The 20233-nt window shown below is 49.9% G+C and overlaps 1 protein-coding gene across 1 annotated transcript; it reads right to left on the minus strand.

The window, feature by feature from the left end:
* EGR2 (early growth response 2) lies at nucleotides 1-6659 on the minus strand. Its single transcript, XM_040976069.1, has 3 exons — nucleotides 6561-6659; nucleotides 3984-4092; nucleotides 1-2554 (listed from the first exon to the last, which is right to left on the minus strand). Exons 1-3 carry the CDS (start codon nucleotides 6657-6659, stop codon nucleotides 1299-1301), a joined length of 1464 nt encoding a protein of 487 aa, XP_040832003.1. The 3' UTR covers nucleotides 1-1298.
* Nucleotides 6660-20233: the final 13574 nt, after the last annotated feature.

The raw sequence follows: 20233 nt of genomic DNA on the forward strand, positions 1-20233 counted from the left end.
CTTGGAAGCCCTGGTCTGGTCAAAGCACCTTAACTCCTGGTGTTTGGTCGAATAGTTCCATAGGTGTTGAATGATTTTAATCCCCACTCAGCAGCTACCTCATCAATGATTTCTGCAGCAAAAAATATTGTTGAAAGCTATTTATTTACATCATAGTTATAAACCATCCATTGTCTGCACTTCAGTTAGTGGTTCTGCATTAGAATAAATCATTTATTTTTTTTTCCACAACTACTAAGAGCTAATATCCAAACAAAGCAGCTCCAGCAACATTATATACATTCTTATCTGAAATCTGACTACAAAGGGAACACTTTTCAGTCACAAAACAGCATACAAAAATATACTTTCTAAAAAAAATTCCAAATATTAATAGGCAGAAATATACAGCCATACTAAACCCAGGGAGTGATTTTTTTTCCATAGTAAGGCAACCCATTTACATGCAGACCCTGTAACATCGTCTACATCACACAAGGCACAAGGACACTTCCAACACAACTGCATGCATCCTAGTTTCACAGAATATATGTACATTTCCTCTTTAAATAAGTTAACCTCTGACTCATTTCAAGAGATCATAAATGCTTTACATTGGTTTCCCAAAGGGCCAGAACTTGGAGAACAGTGCACATCAAAAATACACACAATCTAGTGGATATACACTGAAAAAAATAGTCTTTACGTTTCTCCAATAACTCAAAAAGGAGCAGGTATTGCTATGTCCCTCCTGTCACATTGCACTTCTGTTCTCTGAGTTTATAATACATATTGCTTCAGGGCTGAGCCAACCAGATACACTGTGACTCACTGTTCTGCTTCTAGGACACAGAAGGCATCCCCCAAGTCAATCCCAAGCCGTAAAGTGCACATCAGTTGTCTTTTTTGCTGTCCCCACTTGCAGGGATCAGCATCTCCCAACCTACTGTAAGGAAAAGTCTCACACCTGCTCTGACATCCAGGAGCATGGGTAAGGAGTCAAAAGAATGCCAGGAAGCTGAGGAGCAGAACCGGCTCAAGCAATCTCCCAAAGCAGGGTCAGGCCTCAGTCCTGCAGGCCCACACCTCCAGCCATGGCCTCCCCACGTCCCTCCAGGTGACTGTCCACTCATCCACAGGCTCTCCTCTCTAAAGGGAGAGGAAACAGCACCCAGTGCCACTAAGGCCCTCTGCCCACAAGGGAGGGAGGAAGGGAAGGCAGGCATTTGGAGAGTCAGGGGTTGGTAGTGTTTGTCTTGGGGTTCAAGTGGAGGAAGGGACTAGGGCCTCAAGGAGCAGGTGTCAGCCTGAGTCTTATCTCAAGGTGTCCGGGTCCTAGAGGAGCAAGGGACCAGCGGCCCTCCGCCCATAGTGCCACCACTGTTGCTGCCGCACAGGGTACCCCCAGACTGTGTGCCCCCAGGACAGGAGGCCCCAGAGGGGGCCGGCACGGAGGAGGAGGGCACACTGCTCTTGCGCTCCTTCTGTCGCAGGTGGATCTTGGTGTGGCGCTTCCTTTCATCGCTCCGGGCAAATTTGCGACCACAGTAGTCACAGGCAAAGGGCTTCTCTCCGGTGTGGGTGCGGATGTGGGTGGTGAGGTGGTCACTGCGGCTGAAGTTGCGCATGCAGATCCGGCACTGGAACGGCTTGTGACCCGTGTGGATGCGGATGTGCCTAGTGAGCTCGTCAGAGCGTGAGAACCGCCGGTCACAGCCTTCGGCGGGGCACGGGTAGGGCCGCTCGTGCACAGGGGTCTTGCTAGGTCTGTTGGGGTACTTGCGAGGCCTCAAGATGGGCCGCAACGGCAGGTGATGAGGGTTATAGGCGGCTGCAGCTGCAGCAGCAGCTGAGCTGCTGCCAGGCAGCCGGGGTCCCTCGTTGCCTCCACCGGCCCCTGGCCCTGTGACCCCAGCACCGGGCCCCCCCAAAGTAAAGTTACGAATGGTGGAGAGTGGAGTGAGTGGAGGGGGCACCCTCAGGGAGTCCAGAGGGCAGGGAAAGGGCTTTCGGTCCGGGCCAGCAGTACCATGCAGGTCCCTCTGGCACTGAGGCGGAAAGAAGCCAGAATAGTCTGGGAGCATGGGGAAGAGACCAGGGTCCGTAGCAGGCTTTGGGGATGGATAAGAAGGAGGTGGCGGGTAGGCTAGAGAAGAAGAGGTGGAGGTGGTGGCTGCAGTCAGGAAGGCGGAGGGGTCCTGGTAGAGATCCCCAGCACAGCCAGAATAGGGTGGCGGTGGCGGTGGCGAGTAGAGGTGGTCCAGGTCAGGCTGAGTCTGCGACATGGTGCATACACCTAGGGGTCCTGTGGCCAGCGGGTTTGGGGAGGCAGAGGTGACGCTGGAGGAGGCAGTAGTGGAGGCTGGGGAAGTGACCCCTTGAAGGATGCCTGCGCTCACAATATTGATGATGCCTTCTGGGTAGCAGCTGGCACCAGGATACTGGGGGTCGATGGAGAACTTGCCCATGTAAGTCAAGGTCTGATTTCTGGGTGCTGAGACGGGAGCGAAGCTGCTGGGATATGGGAGATCCAAAGACCTCTTCTCTCCAGTCATGTCAATGTTGATCATGCCATCTGGGAAGGGGAAAGGCACAGTAGAAGTGCAGAATGAGCCTGCAGCCAAGAATCAGTTCTCACACGGTCTCCCCTGCGTCCCTTTTCCCAAGCCCAACAGGTGGGGACATGGAGCCCTAAAGGCAGCCAGAGAACCCAGCCCAGAAACCCACTGTGGCAATGTGCAGTCTACGACTCAAGAAGTACCTCCAGGAACGTGGCATGAGCTTCTCCCAGCCCTTCCACAAAGCCATCTGTGACTCTAGTCCCCAATAAAAACACCCAATAATAGCAACAACAATATTAAAAATTTCCCATCTGCTTGGAACTTCTCTCCCTCTCCTCTCCCTGCCTGGGGAAATCTCATGGCTGGGGTTGGGAGTGGAGGTAGTGGTATGGGGTGAGCACGCACACCACTCTCCCCACCCCGACTCCTGCACCAAATCCAGAAGGTGCCAGCCACAGAAAGGAGCCTGAGAAGGGAGAGGCAGTCCGAGATTTCCCCCACCTCCCAATACTGGTGCCTTCTTTCTTCCCTCTCCCGCTGCGCTTCGGCAGCGGCAGCGGAGGATTGCTGGAGAGGATGGCTGAGTGAGCCGCGGAGGAAGGAGTTCTGTAGGTTTGCCTTCCAACCGAACCATCTCAGGTTGGCCTGACACCTGCGCTTCTCCGCGCCGGCCCGAGACCGCCACTGGCCGGGCTTCGAGTACGGGGAGCCGCGGGAGGCGACTTTCTACATCATCGTCAAGGAAACCAGCGGCGCTGGTGCCCCCGCGGGCCTCCCTCTGCAGTCCGGGGGCTGCTTCCCGCGGCTGCTCGTCCTCCTCCAACACCCCCTCGCCTCCTCCGCGCCGGCCCAGGCCCCCGCCTCACTAACACCCTCTGCTTCGCGGGCGGGTCAAAAGTGGGGACGCGCCTCAAAGCCACACAAGGAGCGTGCTCTGAGATTCTCCCTAGGTCGGCTCTGCCCTGGGCGGGAGTTAAGGGCGCTCTCTGGCGCGTCTCCGCCTAGCGCTAGGCTCTCCAGACGCGCATCTCTTCCCCTGGAGCCCCGAACTTTACCGGCACTTTGTCCCTACTCCGGAAGAGGGAAAGGCAAAATACGGCCAGTGGAAGAGCCGGAAGCCCCCGCAAGCGCCTAGTCCATCCCTTCCCCGCGTGGGTGCCTGTCTCACCCCATCCCCGCCCGCGGTTTAGCGCGCCGGGGCGCACGCACGCCAGTTCGCAGGCGACCTGGAGCATCTGCCCGCGCGCCCACCTCGGGCGCACTGGTCCCTAGTTCTCGCGGGCTCCTCCAGTACCTACTTCCACTCTTCCACGCCAGCGCGGTCGACACCGTCCACCCCCCAACCACAACCCTCCCCTGCGAGTCCCGCACAACCACCCGAACCCCATCCACCACTGCCGAGCCGCGCGGGTCCCAGGCTGGGAAGAGGGGCGCGCCGCTTACCTCCGGCAACTCCGTTCATCTGGTCGAAGGGGCCTCCCAGCTCGGCATTGGGGAAGATGGTCACCGACGTGGCGGCGAGGTCCTCCACCGGGTAGATGTTGTCAGACAGCTGGTGCACAAAACCACTGAGAGTTACTGGGATTTTGTCTACGGCCTTGGCGGTCATCATTTGCTCCTCGCACAACCTGGAGACCCAACGCCCTCGCTACCTGGAGTGTCAGAGAAGCCGTTTTGGAGGGAGGTTGGACTGAGCCCGGGCTGGTATCTCCTTTTGCCCTCCACACTTGGAAACAGCCACCCCCCCAAAGAAAAAAAAATCCAACAGAAATCAAACTGGCAAACAAGTTGCTGCTTTTTTTTTTTTAAGAAAGAAAAGGAAGAAAAAAAAAAAGGCTATTCGCCACGCACTCCTATTTGGCTGCCGGGAAGCCAGGAGTTGCTGGTGTAGTGTTATTATAACAGTCAGTGTGTCCCCTCGCCGAGCTATTAATCAATTGCGGCTCTCTCAGTTAGACGGAAAAGTGTTGCTCTAAGTATTTAAGGGCAGGGCTTCAATGCACCGTGACGTCACTGCCCATATATGGACTGAGGAACAGGGCTGGGCCGGGCGGCTTTTGCCGTCACACGGTCCGTTTGCACAGGCGCTCCGCCGGGCGCGCGGCTCGGGGCTGACAGGTCCCGGGGACCCCCGGCGTGGGGCTGGGGGGCGCCGTGGGGAGGGGGCGCGCCGCGCAGCCCGCTGCGACCCCGAACCCGAGAGCCCCGAGAGTCGGGGCTGCGGCGGCGGCTCAGCCTCCTCCCCAAGCGGGGAGGAATTCCGGTTGTCCCCCGACTTTCCAAAAAAGGCGAAGATCCGGTACCGGCGGCTCCGCCTCCCCAGTCCTTGTTTGGAGCCATTCCGGAAAATTAAACTTCGGAAAGAAACCGAGCGGAGCCGAGACACTACAGTCAAACCCCTACTCACTTTCTTGGCAGCTCAAAACCGCAAGCAAAAGGAGGCAGCGAAGAGAAAAAAAAAAAAAAAACAGCTAGATGCATTCACGGAAGCTGACTGCTTTTTTCTGAATTACTGAGTGGAAAGAAGTGGCTGGTGATAAGAGTGAATGCGGTATTGCTTTTTTGGAAAGTCTGTTCTATTTATACAGGAGCGAAAACGGAACAGGTTTGGGTTGTTTGTTTGTTTGAGTCTTTTGGGGCGCCTTGGGGTGGGGTGGGGGTAGACCCCGGGAGGAAGGGAGCTTCGAGAGCAATCAGCCGGCGGCTCCCCCTCGCCCCTGCCTGCGCGCTGTCCGCCCCCCAGCCGCAGCTGCTGCGCCGAGCGGGCGCCCTTCCCGGCGCGTCTGGGCGGCCGGCTGCGTGGGGGTGTCCAGATGGAGACTTGGACACTCACCCTTCCCCGCCACGCGCGCGCGCGCACACACACACACACACACACTCTTACACACTCGCTCCACTTCCGCTCCACACACTCCCACCCCCGCGGCCCTCTTCACACACCCACTCGCACACCTTACGCTACACGCCTCCCTGTTGACAGCGCGCCCGTGCGCCCGCCTCGCAGACGCGCTCCCCCGGCGGCACAGCCCGCCCGGGCGCGCCGCGCGCTCTGCCAAGGCTGTTCTCGGCCCCGCTGGCCGTCCCAGCACCCACGGGCCCTCCCACGGCCCGCGGGGCGGAGGGGAGCGCCCTAGACGTGGGTGAACCCTACTCCAGAACACGCACCACGCACACAGTGAGGTCTCGCCCTCGTCCGCAGCCATCTCGAGCCACTCGGGAGCTCCAGGCGGCCCCGAGCGTCAGCAAACATCCCTAAAGAACGCGCAGGTTTGGAGACGCCATCACCCCACACGTGTTTTCCTTTGTGAGTCAAAAAACATAAATAAACCTTTGGGGACCTCTCTCGTGTTTGTTCCGAAAGCAATTTTAAAAAACCATACACATACAACTTGTCAGACATCCAGAGAGGTGGGATGTGAGTCGCTGAAGTCACGGCTCCCACCTGCTAGCGCAACCCCAGCTCGCACCCGGAGCCTGGCTGGCCCCGCGTCCCCCAGCCTGGTTCGCGGGCTGCGAACTGCTCTCGCCCTTCCCCGCTCCGAGGTCCGCGCGGTCCCCTTCGCGCCCCCACCCTAAGCGGTGGCCACAGCCTCGAGGGGACCGGGGTGGGCAGGAGCCACGGCGCCACGCCGTGGAGGGAGCGCGGCTCTGCAAGCGGCTCCCCGCCGCTCACCTGCCCCGGCCGGCGCTCGGCGGTCAGGGCCCCGGCGCGGCTGGGGACCGCCTCTGCCTCTCCACCTAGGTGCCATTCCCCAACCCCCTCTCACTGCCCGTCTCAAAAGAGCGAGTCCTTAGCTGCGGACAGCCTCCCGGACCTCAAGCACCCAGGACAAAATTGGGAAAGTTTTCCGCTCGCCCTGAGCGCTCCTTTCCAATTGTGAATCCAAATAAAAGATTCAGAGAAAAGAAATCGGGGCCAGGTTAGCACCCTCGAAGGTGCTCCGTCCTCCGCAAAAAACGTCCCAAGACTCGTTTCTAAAAAAGAAAGTCCACGATTAGGAAAGAAAGCTGCGCTCTTACCACGTGCGCCAGCCCGCTCCGCCTGCGCTCCGGCCTGTCCCGCGGCCCCCGCGCTGACCACGGGCAAGACGACGCCTCGGAGGGGAGCCCGACTCGCATCTCCAACCCTGAGTCCGAAAGAAGGGGTCGCGGGGAGGTGGCGTGGAGGGGAGCCGAGTTATGCAAATGTCGAGCCCGGCGATGGGGCTCGGGTTACGGCCCCCCGCTCGGCCCGGGAGGTGAGGCACCGGCGGCAAGCGCGGGTGCGGCGACTGCTCGCGCTTCGCTCCTCTCGGCGCACGTGGGCGGACGGGCGGGCGGGCTGGCAGGCGAATCGCAGCGGGCGCTGCTGTCAACCCGGCCGGCGGCCACCGCGCGCCACCCCGAGGGGGAGCTCCTGGGCGCCGGAGTGCCCAGTGAGCGAGCGGGGCGCAGAGGACAGGACTCCTGGCCGGGGGCGGCCGGGGGCGGCCGGGGCGAAAGGAAGCAGCGCGGTCTGCGGCTGCTACTCTTCCCGGAGAAGGAGGAGGAGCAGGCCCCACCGAGGAGTCTTGAACGCAAATTAGAGTAAAAAGGAGTGACCGACCCTCAGGAAGTCTTACTCGCTTCCCAACTCTAAGACCTCCTGCAGAGCTATGTCCCAGGTGCGGTGGGGCGCAAGGGGCTTTGGCAGCTGCCGGGGGAGCCCCCTGCTCAGGCCTCGGGAGTGCCTGAGGTCGCTAGTGGGAGGCCTTTCCGGAACCTCCGCAGCTTCAGAAGCTACCGGGTCAATTGATACTTCATGCAACTTTTTTTTTTTTTTTTAAGAGTGTCTAAGTGCAAGCCCTTAAATATGGGAAGGGCACTGAGCGGAGCAAAAGCAAGACACATTCATTTGGAGTCAGCCCAGCCACAGCGTAGAGATGATCAAATTCAGAAAGCTCAAGTGACCTGCCTAAAGATGGAATCCAAACTTGCCACTTGGGGCTTCTGAATCCCACGACAGGACACACACAGGTCCCCACTTCCTGCTGTCCGGCAAAACCCAGATCTGGCAAGTAAACAGGAGTGAGGATTGAGAGCCTGGCTCAGCCCACTTAGGGAAGAAACGGGTCACGTCCGCCGATTTCATCCTGTCTTCGGCATTTCTTAGGAGAAGAAAGCTGAGGTCAGGGCTGTCTTAGAGCGAAGGGGCTGTCAGGGACAAGCCTCTGCCGTGTAGGAGAACCAGCAGGCTGGCAGAGAGCCGGCATACTAATAGATTCGGTCATAGGAGAAGCCAGTCCCACAGGATCCTGCCGGGAGGCCAGAAGGAGTGAGGAGAAAGAGGTAGGGGACCAATGGAAACTCTAGAGCTGTTTCCTGAGCCAGAGACTGTACTGCTGTGTGCGCTGAGGAGGAGAGGGCGGAAGCAGAAGGAATGAGAGCTGACCACAAAGATGCACTGTGGTCCGTGCTTTTAAGTACTGGAACTCTGGGTTTGTGCTCACACTAAACAATTGATCGCCTTTCTTTAAAAGGGAGTTCCCAAAATTCCTCAGTGAAGTGAGTGTGCCCCCATATGTGCTGGGATTCCTGAAAAGGGTGGCAAATTGATGTCAGATTTTCAGCTTGCTTTGTCCAGGTTCCAGACCCAGAGAGCCTAAGAGGAAGGATGTAGAGAAGTCCTGGTGTAGGCTTGCTGGAAGGGCAGGACCGAGAGGTGTGAGGTGAGGATGTGGGAGGGAAGGAGCAGGGGTAGCAGCCAGAGGGTCCCAGCTGGGGCCAGTGCCCTTCTCTGTGTGCTGTTTGGGTTTTGCCCCCAGATTTGCAGGTCTCGTGAACAATGTGGTGACTGATTCACTACCAGTCACGAGACACATAATCAATAACATTTGCACTTTGATTTGTTAAGAAACTTTGTGTGTGTGTGTGAGCATCGTTATAGGCTTAGCCAAGCAGTGTCACCTTTGTGTACTTCCATTCTGATACTGCTGGATCAGAATGGAATGGAAGACAAAAGTGTCAGCAAGACCCTCAGCCGTGGACACATACCAGCGGGTGCCTCCCTGACTCTAATGGTTGAGGACGTGCGCCTCTGAAAATCAGCCCTACTGGCAACTCTGCCATCCAGTCCGTCTTTGTTAAGTGTGCCCTTGTGTGCTGAGAAAACTGCTCAATGATTTAGCATTGCATTACAAATCTCTACAGCAGGCCCCCAGTTCTACCAATCAGCATCATCATGATGCTTCCCACCAACTCAGTGTGGACGTGAAATCCTGAGTTATTGGCATGAGTGATCTGACAGGAGGAGGCAATCACCCCGCACCTCCGGGATCTGCTTTTGTAGAAGCAGAACCACTGGCCCAGGTACCAGGTGCTGAGGTTCTGTTTCTCAAGCATCTCATATGTGTCCAGCACGAGTCAGACTCTGTGAATACAGGCGCCTAAAACCAGATTTGTTCCTGTTCCCGCGGAGATGGCCAGGTACATCACACAAATATACAAAGACCATGTTTGATCCCAATGAAAGAAAAGGACAGGGAACCCAACTGAGTTTGGGAGGTTGAGAGGGATCTTCTGGATTCGGTGATCTGAAAGAAATGCAGTGATGGGAAAAGGATTTCTATAAAAGAGCATTCCGGGGAGAATGAACAGGTGTTGAAAGGCACCGAGAGGAGAGGAAGCCAAGTGCAGTGCGTTTGTGGGATGGTGGAGGCCTCCAGTGCCTTCCATGCCAGTGCCCTGGGTGAAGCGCAGCCCACACAGGCAGCCTTCACTGGAGAGTTTGTAGTCTCTATGACTCTACGCTTTCCCTGTCGGGTTTTTTTTTTTTTTCTGGCTAATGACAGAGGCACAATAATTTTTACATTTGAGGTATCTTTTTTTAACCACTCAGTTTCTGCAGACGAGTAAGACAAGCCAACCAAGTTTCAGCAGGGAATACACGGAAATGCTTACTGACATCAGCATTGTGTTTCTGTGACAGTCTTAATAACGTTCTGTAGTTGTCTATTTCTCAGTAAGGAAATGACAGACAATGTGAAATGTGTCCCATTTAAAATGAACAGAGTATCTAAGTGTAGTCTTTTTGGTAGAAATACATCATGTCAAATTTACAGATCCCTTTACCAGTGCTGGCAAATAATAATAATAATAAAGGCCAAATCAATGCATCGTTCATCATGCTTGTTTAAGACAAGACACATATCTACCTGAGGTCTAGATCAGTAAGTCATTGATCGTAAAGACCCAAAGTAAATGCTCCATTCCAAACTTTATCTTTTTATCACATTGCATTTTTAATATTTCAGCGTAAACATTGAATTTATTGTCTTTAATTATATGAACAATGAAGTTCACTATAACTAGGGAATTCCCTGAATTTTTGTTTAAAAGGTTTATTTAGTTTTACTCCCCAAGTGACTGCAGCAGCCAGAGCTGAGCCAATTTGAAGCCAGGAGCCAGGAACTTCCTCCAGGTCTCCCACGTGAGTTCAGGGTCCCAAGGCTTTGGGCCATCCTCGACTGCTTTCCCAGGCCACAGACAGGGAGCTGGATGGGAAGCAAGGCTGCCGGGATTAGAACCGGTGTGCCTATGGGATCCTGATGCATGTAAGACAAGAATTTTAGCTGCTAGGTTCCTGTGCAGGCAGTTCATTGATTTTTTTTTAATTACTTAAAAAAATTAATTTGAGGAAGAAAGAAAGACGGAGGAAAGAGAAGGAAGGAAGGAGAGAAATCACACACCCACTGCTAGTTCATTCCCTAGAACCTTGCAATGGTGAAGCTAAGCTGGAGCCAAAGCCTGGGAGTGTCACAGATGCAGGAATCTAATTATCTGAACCATCACCACGACCTCCCAGGGTGTGCATTGGCAGGAAGCTGGAGTCAGGAGCAGGAACTGAGCATCCAACCCAAGACTTCAGTGTAGGACTCTGGCATCTTAGCCATGAGTAAACTTATAGAAACTTACAAACTTATAGAAACTTTATTTTTATACTGACAAAAGGTTCAGGCTTCTCAGTGAATCCAATTGTCCACAAGTGTTTCATATCATCTAAATAAAAAAAAGGGGGGAGGAAGGAAATGAGAGGATGGAGGAAAGAAAAAAAGGAAAGAGAAAAAAGAGAGAAGAGAAAGAAAGAGAGAGGCAGGGAGGGAGGGAAGATAGAAGGAAAGGAAAGAAAAGGTAGAGAAAGAAAAAAGAAAGAAGTCAAGAAAGAAAGAAAGAATCTGTTTATATTTCAACTAAATAGTCTTGACAAGAATGTTCACCATTTTTATGGTTAAAATTCTGGGCCTTGCAGACCCACCCACTTGGCCTGGGCTCAGATTCTCTGCTACTTCCTGGCTGTATGCTGTTAAACAAATGCTGTAACTTTTCTTTGCCTCAGTTACCTCATCTGTAAAGGGTTGTGTTGAGGATTAAATATGATGCTGCATGTAAAGCATAGAGCATACTGTCAATAGTAAATATTCAATCATTTTTAGCTCTTATACTGTAAGAGAATGTCCATGGTGTCTAGTATACGTACCATGTTGTTCTGGGTTCATTGTTTTGTTATTCACAATGACCTTGACAAAAAGAGTTGCTTATTTCAATTTTGCAGGTGAAGGAACCTAGGCTCAGAAGCTAAACATAGCCAGACTATGAAATTTGTTTTCTCAATCACTAAAACATATGTTTCACATACTGTATGTGATGCAGCAACCCACAGCAAAGGAAAATAATAATTGTATATGTATATACATATATAATACTTGGTACATATGCACATATATGTATGAATGCGTACATATATTTGTGCATATATCAAGTAGGTATATGCATGTATTTACTCGGCATACACATGTACATATTTAATATATAAATTGATATATGAAATATTTGTAATTTCCCCTTCCCCCCAATTCTGAGTTTTAACTTCCAAAAAAAATTAAGATGATAGCATGACTGAGGAGGCTCACATTTGGGCTGTAAGGAGAAAAAGAAACACAGATGGCAGAAGATATTGGTGTCTAATTTAAAGATATTCCATATGGAAAAAGTCCCAGATTAATAATAATTAATAATCAATTCATTTTGAAAGAAAGATCAAAATGCGCGGCAATAGTATTGTCTTTCTTCCAAGAAGCCTTAGGAATGTATGCTGGACATTTAAGACTTGAAGAAGTGGGTTACCAAATGACCTACATTATCTGGAGAAGTGCTTTGACTGAATGCAGCCTGGAGCCAAAGACTTGTGTGACCTTCTCACATGTTTCCTGTGCTGCTGGTTTTCAACTCAAGTAGAAGTCGGCTGAAGGCAGGGGCCTCAGAAGTGTGCCTCCTTTCTAGATTGCAGCCAAGAATGCTGGATGGGAATTCAACGTGCACCTTTCCAGCAGTGAAAGGAAATGAGTCCTAACTTGGCTGTCAGACACCTCCTAATGAGCTCTACCCTCCCACTGCCTCCTCTAACAACTCTTCTGGGAGATACTGTGTTTCAAGGGCAGCTGCGCCAGACAGCATCTTCTCTCAGGAGGAAGGTCTGCAGATAGCCCCTTTTGCAGAGATTTCATTCATTAACTTCTTTTTTCATTCATTAACTTCTGAGCGGCCACCTCTGCTTTGTGTACCCAGAGTGCCCTTGTGGTGGCAGCCCTTGGAGTGAACCAAAAGGGATGAGAGGTTGGCCTGGAAGCTCTGCCCAGGCTCTCTTCTGCTTCCCACCTTTGGCCGATGGCATTATTTCGAATTGGTGGTTGGTGCTAAGGGTGCTAAGAAGTGGCAGTTTCCTTGTTACAGTCAAATGTCTCGAGCCTGTGGGAGCAGCCCCAGGAAACAGGCTTTTCTTTTCCTGTATCGACTGGTACATCTCAGCCATGTGCTGTAATTTTGTACATCCTTCAAGCCTGTCAGAATGTTAAGTAGGAATCAAAGGGATCACAATGTTTACAAAGTTAATAAAATAACATTTTGAAAACGGGAGCTGGCATGGTGGCATAGCAAGCTTTTTATGCACCTGCAAGTGGTAGCATCCTGTATAGGTAACCGGTTCTAGTCTAGACTACTCCACTTGTGATGCAGCTCCCTGCTAATGGCCCAGGAAAGCAGCAGAGGACAGTCCAAAGCCTTGGGTCCCTGCACCCATGTGGGAGACCCAGAAGTTCCTGGCTCCTGATTTCAGACCAGCTCAGCTCTGGCTGGGTTGGGAATGAACCAACAGAAGCAGGATCTCTCTGTCTGTAACTCTTTCAAATAAAACTAAAATGTGTGCAGAGTTCAAGTTCAACATTTAGAGAGTTTAATTCTGCAACTCTTTTGAAAGCTGGGAATGACACAGAAGGAGGGGATTAGATGGAGAAAGAGGCAAAGCCTGGTGTTGGGTGCAGTACTGTGTCATGGGAAAAGCATCAGATTCAGGCCCAGGCTCAACAGTTGCCTCTCTGTGTTAATGATGTTTTTCACAATAATAGCAGTTGTGGTTTATAGGTCACTTGTGAGCATTTAGTACTCTGCTAACTATGATGCCTTATCTCCTCGAACCTACCAACACCCTAAGAAGCAGATGTCCTTTTTTTTTCACTCTACAGATGAGAAAACCGAATTACCAAACCCCAAGTCACAGAACTAACGCAGCGTAGGTGCCAAGTGCCGAGTAGTCTGATTCCATCACTAATGCTCCTGCCACCTACCCCAGCCTGTGTAGCTAGATAAGCCCCATTAGCTTCTCCAGACCTCTGCTTCTTCATCTACAGAGCATAGCTGGGCAGACATACCTCAGTGTCCTTTGCCAGAGTATGTGGACCATCACAGCAAGAGGGTCAAGAATGTCTGAAAAGCAGGGTGCACACTGTGCATCTAATTGTGGTATTCGGAGTGGTTGCCCTGGTCGCTGCTCCAGGCCGTCAGCAGCGGGAGGAAGGAAGAGTTGTGAAGGGAAGAAAGCAAAGTTTCTGATGCCAGGATGAAGCATTAACAATTAATTTCAACCCATTTGCACACCATTTCTAAGGCCCTTAAAATCTCTGTTTCCATCCTCACACTGCATGACGTGGGTTCTCCTCTTCGGCTGGAGATGAAGGAGGCAGAGATGGCCCTCCGGAGGCTTGGAGCCTTTGGAACTGGCCTGTGGCAGGTCTGCATGTCCTGACGCTAATAACAGGCCTGGACACACATATTCACTGATTATCTTCTGTGAATCCAAACAATGAACTAGAATGCATGTTTCTGCTCCAAGGCCATCATGCCCAAGAAGTCACTGTGATTCCAGTGTGCTCACCATGCCATAACGGAACAATTTTAATCAGTGACCTTGTAAGCACACCATCAGAGTGACCCAGACATCTGACAGGTGCCCACCTGTTAGAAAGTTTGCTTTTGAAAATGATGTTTATTTGGACCTGGCGAGGTAGCCTAGCAGCTAAAGTCCTCACCTTGAACATGTCAGGATCCCATATGGGTACCGGTTCTAATCCCAGCAGACCCACTTCCCATCCAGCTCCCTGCTTGCGGCCTGCGAAAGCAGTCGAGGATGGTCCAAAGTCTTGGGTTCCTGCATCCTGAGTCTTGGGCTGAGCATCAGCTGTTGTAGTCACTTGGGGAATGAATCATCGGACAGAAGATCTTCCTCTCTGTCTCTCCTCCTCTCTGTATATCTGACTTTGCAATAAAAATAAATAAAAATCTTAAAAATAAAGGAAATAAAATTATGATTGTTTGGGCAACAGTCACAGAAACTTCGAAAAGAATAAAGCAACAATAATTTAGAAACTTTCTTCTCTATATTTCACTTCCATCAACTAGAGCTTGCATCAAAAACACCCCAAATGATTTTCATTGGTCCCTTCATGTATCGGACGGAAGACTTCTTACCAGGAAGTTTAGTCCTTCATATAGGTCACAAGTGACCTATAGGCAAACACGTAAAAAGTGAAATCTGCAAGATTAGGACTGGGGTTATCCCCCAAAGTCTTGGAGCTTTTGGAGCTAGTCCTTGGCAGGCCTGCTATCTTATGTTACTCTTGTGAGAACAGAATGCTTCTCATTGAACATTTGTGTTAGTGGACTTGACTCCTTGCTCCCCATGCAAATTCTTGATGGAGAGAACTGATACACCTTATCTAAATTCCCTGGGGTTTGAAAGTCACTGGGTAACTCACACAAGAGATCCTTATGGGGAGTATGTGTTACGAAAACACTGTGCACTGGTTTTTAAAAAAATGTGTATACAGGCCTGGCGCAGTAGCCTAGTGGCTAAATCCTCACCTTGCATGCTCTAGGACCCCATATGGGCACCAGTTCGCATCCTGACTGTTCCATTGCCCTTCCAGCTCCCCGCTTGTGGCCTGGGAAAGCAGTCAAGGATAGCCCAGAGCCTTGAAACCCTGCACACACATGGAAGACCCAGAAGAAGCTTCTGGTTTCAAATTGGCTCAGTTCTATCTGGCTGTTGTGACCACTTGTGGAGTGAACCAGCTGATGGAAGATCTTTTTGTCTCTACTTCTCTCTGCAAAATCTGACTTTCCAATAAAAATGAAGAAATCTTTTTTTTTAAATGTGTATCAAAATAATTTTATCTTAGTTTCACATTTCCATGAAGTTTTCGAGATCCCCTTTGTACACTCAGACCGCATTGTGCTGGAGCAGGCATTATGAAGAGGTAAATGAACCAGAGAGTGAATGAACACATTGTGAGGACCCTGGCTCATGCCCAGCTGCTCAGACAAGCTCTGCGGCGGCCTTAATCCACTCCGGGAGTACTTATGAAGCTCCTACTATACACCAGGTTTTATGCTAGGTGCTTAGAATGCATCAGTCAACAAAACCATCTTCATGGAATGCACATCCTGGAAATTCTTGTGAATGTAGCTCTAGGAACCATAAAAGGGAACAGTCCGCTTACAGTGTCTTCCTCTGTCTCCAGCCACAGTCACATCTGAACTACCCACACATCAGAGGAAGAATACCAAGCTTGCTTTGGTAACTCATTCCAATGTTTTAATACTCTCCCAAGACATTCTTCAGACATAGAATACACCTGCTTTTATTATGCATTTTCTTTTCTTTTCAAAGGCCTGAAAGAAGTTAGTCATCATGATCTGAGTAGGAAGCAGACACAGGTTGGAATGGCCCTCGGCCTTTTCTGTTGGACCCAGAAACAAAATCTCTGTCCCCGTGGCCAGCCCTGGGGATTGTCGCCTCTCCATCCTGTCGCCATTCGCATCAACTCTTTGAGGGACATCTTGGTTCCTCGTACCTCTCCATTTTCCTCACCATTTTTGGCATCGCTCTACCTTTTTAAGTCCCTGTCACTCACCTGACTTCCTCCTCTAAGATGCTATAATCCTGTGATGACAGTGAGGCTGCCTTCACCTTTCCCACTGTAGAAAAGCCCAGGGAGCCTCCAAGGACCTAGTTAACTTACCTAAGGTCAAATGGCCAATGAGAGGCAGAGGTGGCATTCCCAGCCAGATCTCCAGTGCTGAACTTGGGAGATCTAATGGGAGCGCAAGTGCTGGTTGGCAAGGCTCAGGCATGTGGGTGCTTGTGCAACCCCTGAGACACTCTCATGGCTCAGGGCCAGTTCACATTTAGGTCATGTGTATCCTTCCTCAGCTGTCAGCTGGCCCTGGTCCAGGGCTCTGTGTCACAGTACCTACAATGGCGAGGACTGGGAACAGAAATGGAACAGCCACAACCAGCTAGCCACATCCTGGCCTTCTGGGTCACCTAAGACAATGTAGGGCCCCACCAGTCCCAGGTTCATCCTCAGTATCCCTCTTCTGTCCCATTTCAGTGAGCTTGGCACTGACTCATGGATCGCCACCCTCTGGTTATCAGTCTGTGGTGCAATCAGAAGAGATTCTCATCTATGTGGGGTGGCTTCAGTGTGGTTGGGTCTCAACTGGGGTGACCAGCCTGACCAGGGGGAGGAGACACTTGCAGCAGCTTCATCAACAGAAGGCCTTAATGGTTGGTTTTTTTTTTTTTTCCAAACTTAGCTAACCTATGCCACAGTGCTCTTGAAGATGAGCACAATATAATTTTTTTAAGTGAATTGGTTTTGAATTTTTGACATAAATTTGACCTCATCTTAGCTTGCTGGCTGCTTCTCTTTTTCTTCTTTCTCAGGGGTTAAAAGAGAGTCCTTAGCAGAGTGGAAGAAGCTGGCAGGTGCAGGAGCTGGTGGCTAACTGTGCCAAGCCATCTTTTGACCCGACACACCATCAGACTGCTATGCCCAGGAATCGTCATTAAAACAGTAACAGCAGGACCTGGTGCAATGGCTCAGTGGTAAATCCTCACTTTCAATGCACCAGTTTCCCACGTGGATGCCAGTTCATGTCCCAGCTGCTCCAGTTCCCATCCAGCATCCTGCTGTGGCATGGGAAAGCAGTAGAGAATGGCCCAAAGCCTTGGGACCCTGCACCCAAGCAAGAGACCTGGAAGAAGCTCCATGTTCTTGGCTTCAGATTGTCTCAGCTCTTGGCCATTGTGGCCACTTGGGGAGTTGAGCGGCGGATGGAAGATCTTTGTCTCTCCTTCTCTCCCTCTGTAAATCTGTCTTTCTAATAAAAAATAAATAACCTTAAAGAAAACCATAACAGTGGGGGAAGGGCTTTTTGGAGGGGTTGGGAGAATACCAGAGCCTATGAAACTGTGTCATAAAATGAAATGAAATTAAAAAAAAGAAAGAAAAAAAAAACCATAACAACAATGAAGACAACGCCATGCAAAGGGGCTAATTTTCATGATGAGCTGGATACCTATTACAATTCTTAAAAAACAAATGTATAGGGCCCGGCGCGGTGGCGCAATTGGTTAAAGGTCCTCGCCTTGCACGCCCGGGATCCCATATGGGCGCCGGTTCTAATCCCGGCAGCCCCGCTTCCCTTCCAGCTCCCTGCCTGTGGCCTGGGAAAGCAGTCGAGGACGGCCCAAAGCTTTGGGAACCTGCACCCGCGTGGGAGACCCGGAAGAGGCTCCTGGCTTCGGATCGGCATAGTATCGGCCCGTTGCGCTCACTTGGGGAGTGAATCATCGGACGGAAGATCTTCCTCTCTGTCTCTCCTCTCTGTATATCCACCTTTCCAATGAAAAAATAATAAAAATAAATCTTTAAAAAAAAAAAACAAATGTATATATCCCTTATCATAAATGGCAAGTCTCTACATGACCTGATCTTGTCCTACCCCTCCAGTCACATCTCTTTCCTCTCTCTGCTGCTGATCACCATGCTGGCCTGCCACTTACACATTCCATGCTCCCTATCATCTCAGTCTGTGTGATGGTTCTTCTCTGGCCCTGCTCTTGTATCACCTTATGTCTAGTTCTTATTCAGCTATCAACATAAGCCTTCCCTTTCCAGCTCTTCCCTCTCTTCTATGGCCACCCTACCCTGTCCACTGCTGTGTTTTGTTTTACTTTATCTTTTAATATTTGAAGCATGTGTCTGGTTAGTATAAGCTATAGCCTAAGACTAGACCCATCTTAACCCTCCCTGCTTCTCCCACACCAAGAACTGTGTTGGCAGAGGGGGAGATGCAGTAAACATGAAAGCGAGAAATGAGCAATGAGCAGGTAGGTTTGAGATCCTCTGGCCTGTAATAGTCCTCTCCTTGCCTGGTCTCATCCACAGTGTCTGTAAAGTGGCAGCCTGTGTGCTCTCTGAGGTCCTGCCAGGCTTTGATGGACTATTCTGTTTGTGGGCTTTAGCAGTCCTTTATCGTCTGGGCCTGGAGACATGTACATGGTAAATCCAAGCACTACAACCTCAACCATCACCTCAAACTGCAATGTGATTTTTCTTTTCTTTTTTTTTTTTTTCCAAAATACTTATTTATTTTCATTTTATTTAAAAGAAATAGAGAAAGCAACAGAGATTTTTCCATCTGTTGTTCACTCCTCAAATACCTACAACAGCCCAGACCGGACAAAAGTTAGGAGTTCAATGAGGGTCTCCCGTGCGGGCTGAGAGACTCTAGAACTGACGCCATCACTGTTGTCTCCCAGAATGTGCATTAGCAGGAAGCTGGAATGGAAAATGTGAAGTCAAGATCAAATGAGGCACTCTGATATGAGAGCTTCCTAAATCGTGACGACTGCTGCAAGGAACTCACGCTCTTGGACTTTGGTCTTGGAATTTGGTTTTCTAAGTAAACCAACATCACAAGTGTTTTTAAAGGCAAAACACAAGACCCGGGCGTGGTCTCCTCCCTTCTCCAGAAGGGAGTCTGTGCTTTTCTGCGAGTACAGGGTCCTGGGAGAACCTTTATTCACTTTCAAAACAAGACCAATTTGCCTTTTTTAATCTCAGGTAAGCCTCCACAATTCTATTAGTCCTTTCAAATGGATGTTCTGCTTAAAGTAGCATAAAAAATAGTGGAAGGGAGATAGTTAATAAGAGGGCATGAAATTTTTATTTTTATCTAATTAGAGCACAGAACTTAAAGTAATTTATGTTTCTTAATCTAAGGCAGTTAGGACTGCATGTTGTTTTTGAATAAATACTGCTAAGATTTCAGTAAGTAAATACCGTTATTATCAACATTTGCTTTTGAGTATACTAATAGGACTCCTGTAGGCTTATTTTAATTTCAGCAGTGTATTTTAATTTGGACTATAGAAAAGAAACTATGGTTTATATACATTTTAGAAAAATAAAAAATAAGTTGATTAATAATAGACTGGCTTAATTTGGGCCTGTTATTTAAAACATACACCTCCATAAATTAAAAATGATATAAAGAGAAAAGAGACATACAAAGAAGTCAATATTTTACAGTCATCATCCAACAGTACTTAAGTATAAATTGTAACTGACAGACAAATGCCATTGGTTAGGTAGTCCAGTGCTGGAAAAATTATCCAGTAAGTATTTTTGACATCTATTGCGTGGTAGGCACAATCCCAGAGGTTAAAGGGAATGAAAGATGAATTAAAGTAATTCCTTCTTAGAACCAATAGTCCAGGGAAAAGGTGAGCAGGTGCATAAGTGAGTTGAATCCCTGGAGGACATGGTAGGTATGATCAGACACAGTCAAAAGTTGCTCTGGGGGTGGGCACTGAGCCTAGCCATTAAGACCCTGGTTAGGATGCCCACTGCCCAGATTGGAGTGTCAAGTTTGATTCTCAGCTCTGAGTCTTGCTATGTATCTGAGAGGAAACAGTGCTGACTCAAGTAATCGGGTTCCTGCCACCTACATGGGAGACTGTGATTGAGTTCCTATCCTCAGCTTGCCATGGACACCGTCCTGGCGTTTCTGGACATTTGGGGAAGTGAACCAGAGGGCAGGAACGCGCCTGCCTGCTCTCACTCTCTCCATCTCTCTCTGCCTCTCAAATAAATAGGTAACATTTAATGTTGCTCTGAGTCCAAGGGAGGGCAAATAGTCACAGGTGTGATACTGGGAATCAAAAAAGCAAAGCCCATGAAGGTTGCTAGGTTTTTGGTTTGGTTCATTTGATGACCTTTGCAGCCTGGTACACCTCTCTAACACCATGCTTTGTATGGTGGCAAGCTTGTAGCAGGAAATGTACACATACTGAGCAGTTGATTGACTGATACGAAAAGACAAAGGAAACATATTCCAAGTACTTGCTGTAACCCCCATTTGGTATTAATACATCCTGGAGACTTACTCAAAAATTGATAAGGAGTTTGATTACTATAGTGGTGATCCACAGAGATAAATTTTGTATGTACTTATTATCTTTAGTTTTCTGGGCAAAAAACATAATTTAACCA

Source organism: Ochotona curzoniae, unplaced genomic scaffold (assembly GCF_017591425.1).
Source record: "Ochotona curzoniae isolate NIBS_2020 unplaced genomic scaffold, NIBS_Ocur_1.0 contig_2692, whole genome shotgun sequence".
NCBI lineage: Eukaryota > Metazoa > Chordata > Mammalia > Lagomorpha > Ochotonidae > Ochotona > Ochotona curzoniae.

What these genes read in the sequence shown, in the direction of transcription:
- EGR2 (XM_040976069.1), bottom strand. Translation starts at nt 6,659, where the DNA reads ATGCGAGTCGGGCTCCCCTCCGAGGCGTCGTCTTGCCCGTGGTCAGCG. An exon ending in GGAGCGGGCTGGCGCACGTG is followed by an intron (nt 4,093 to 6,560) that starts GTAAGAGCGCAG and finishes TTTGTGCACCAG; the next exon opens with CTGTCTGACAACATCTACCC. An exon ending in GATGAACGGAGTTGCCGGAG is followed by an intron (nt 2,555 to 3,983) that starts GTAAGCGGCGCG and finishes TCCCCTTCCCAG; the next exon opens with ATGGCATGATCAACATTGAC.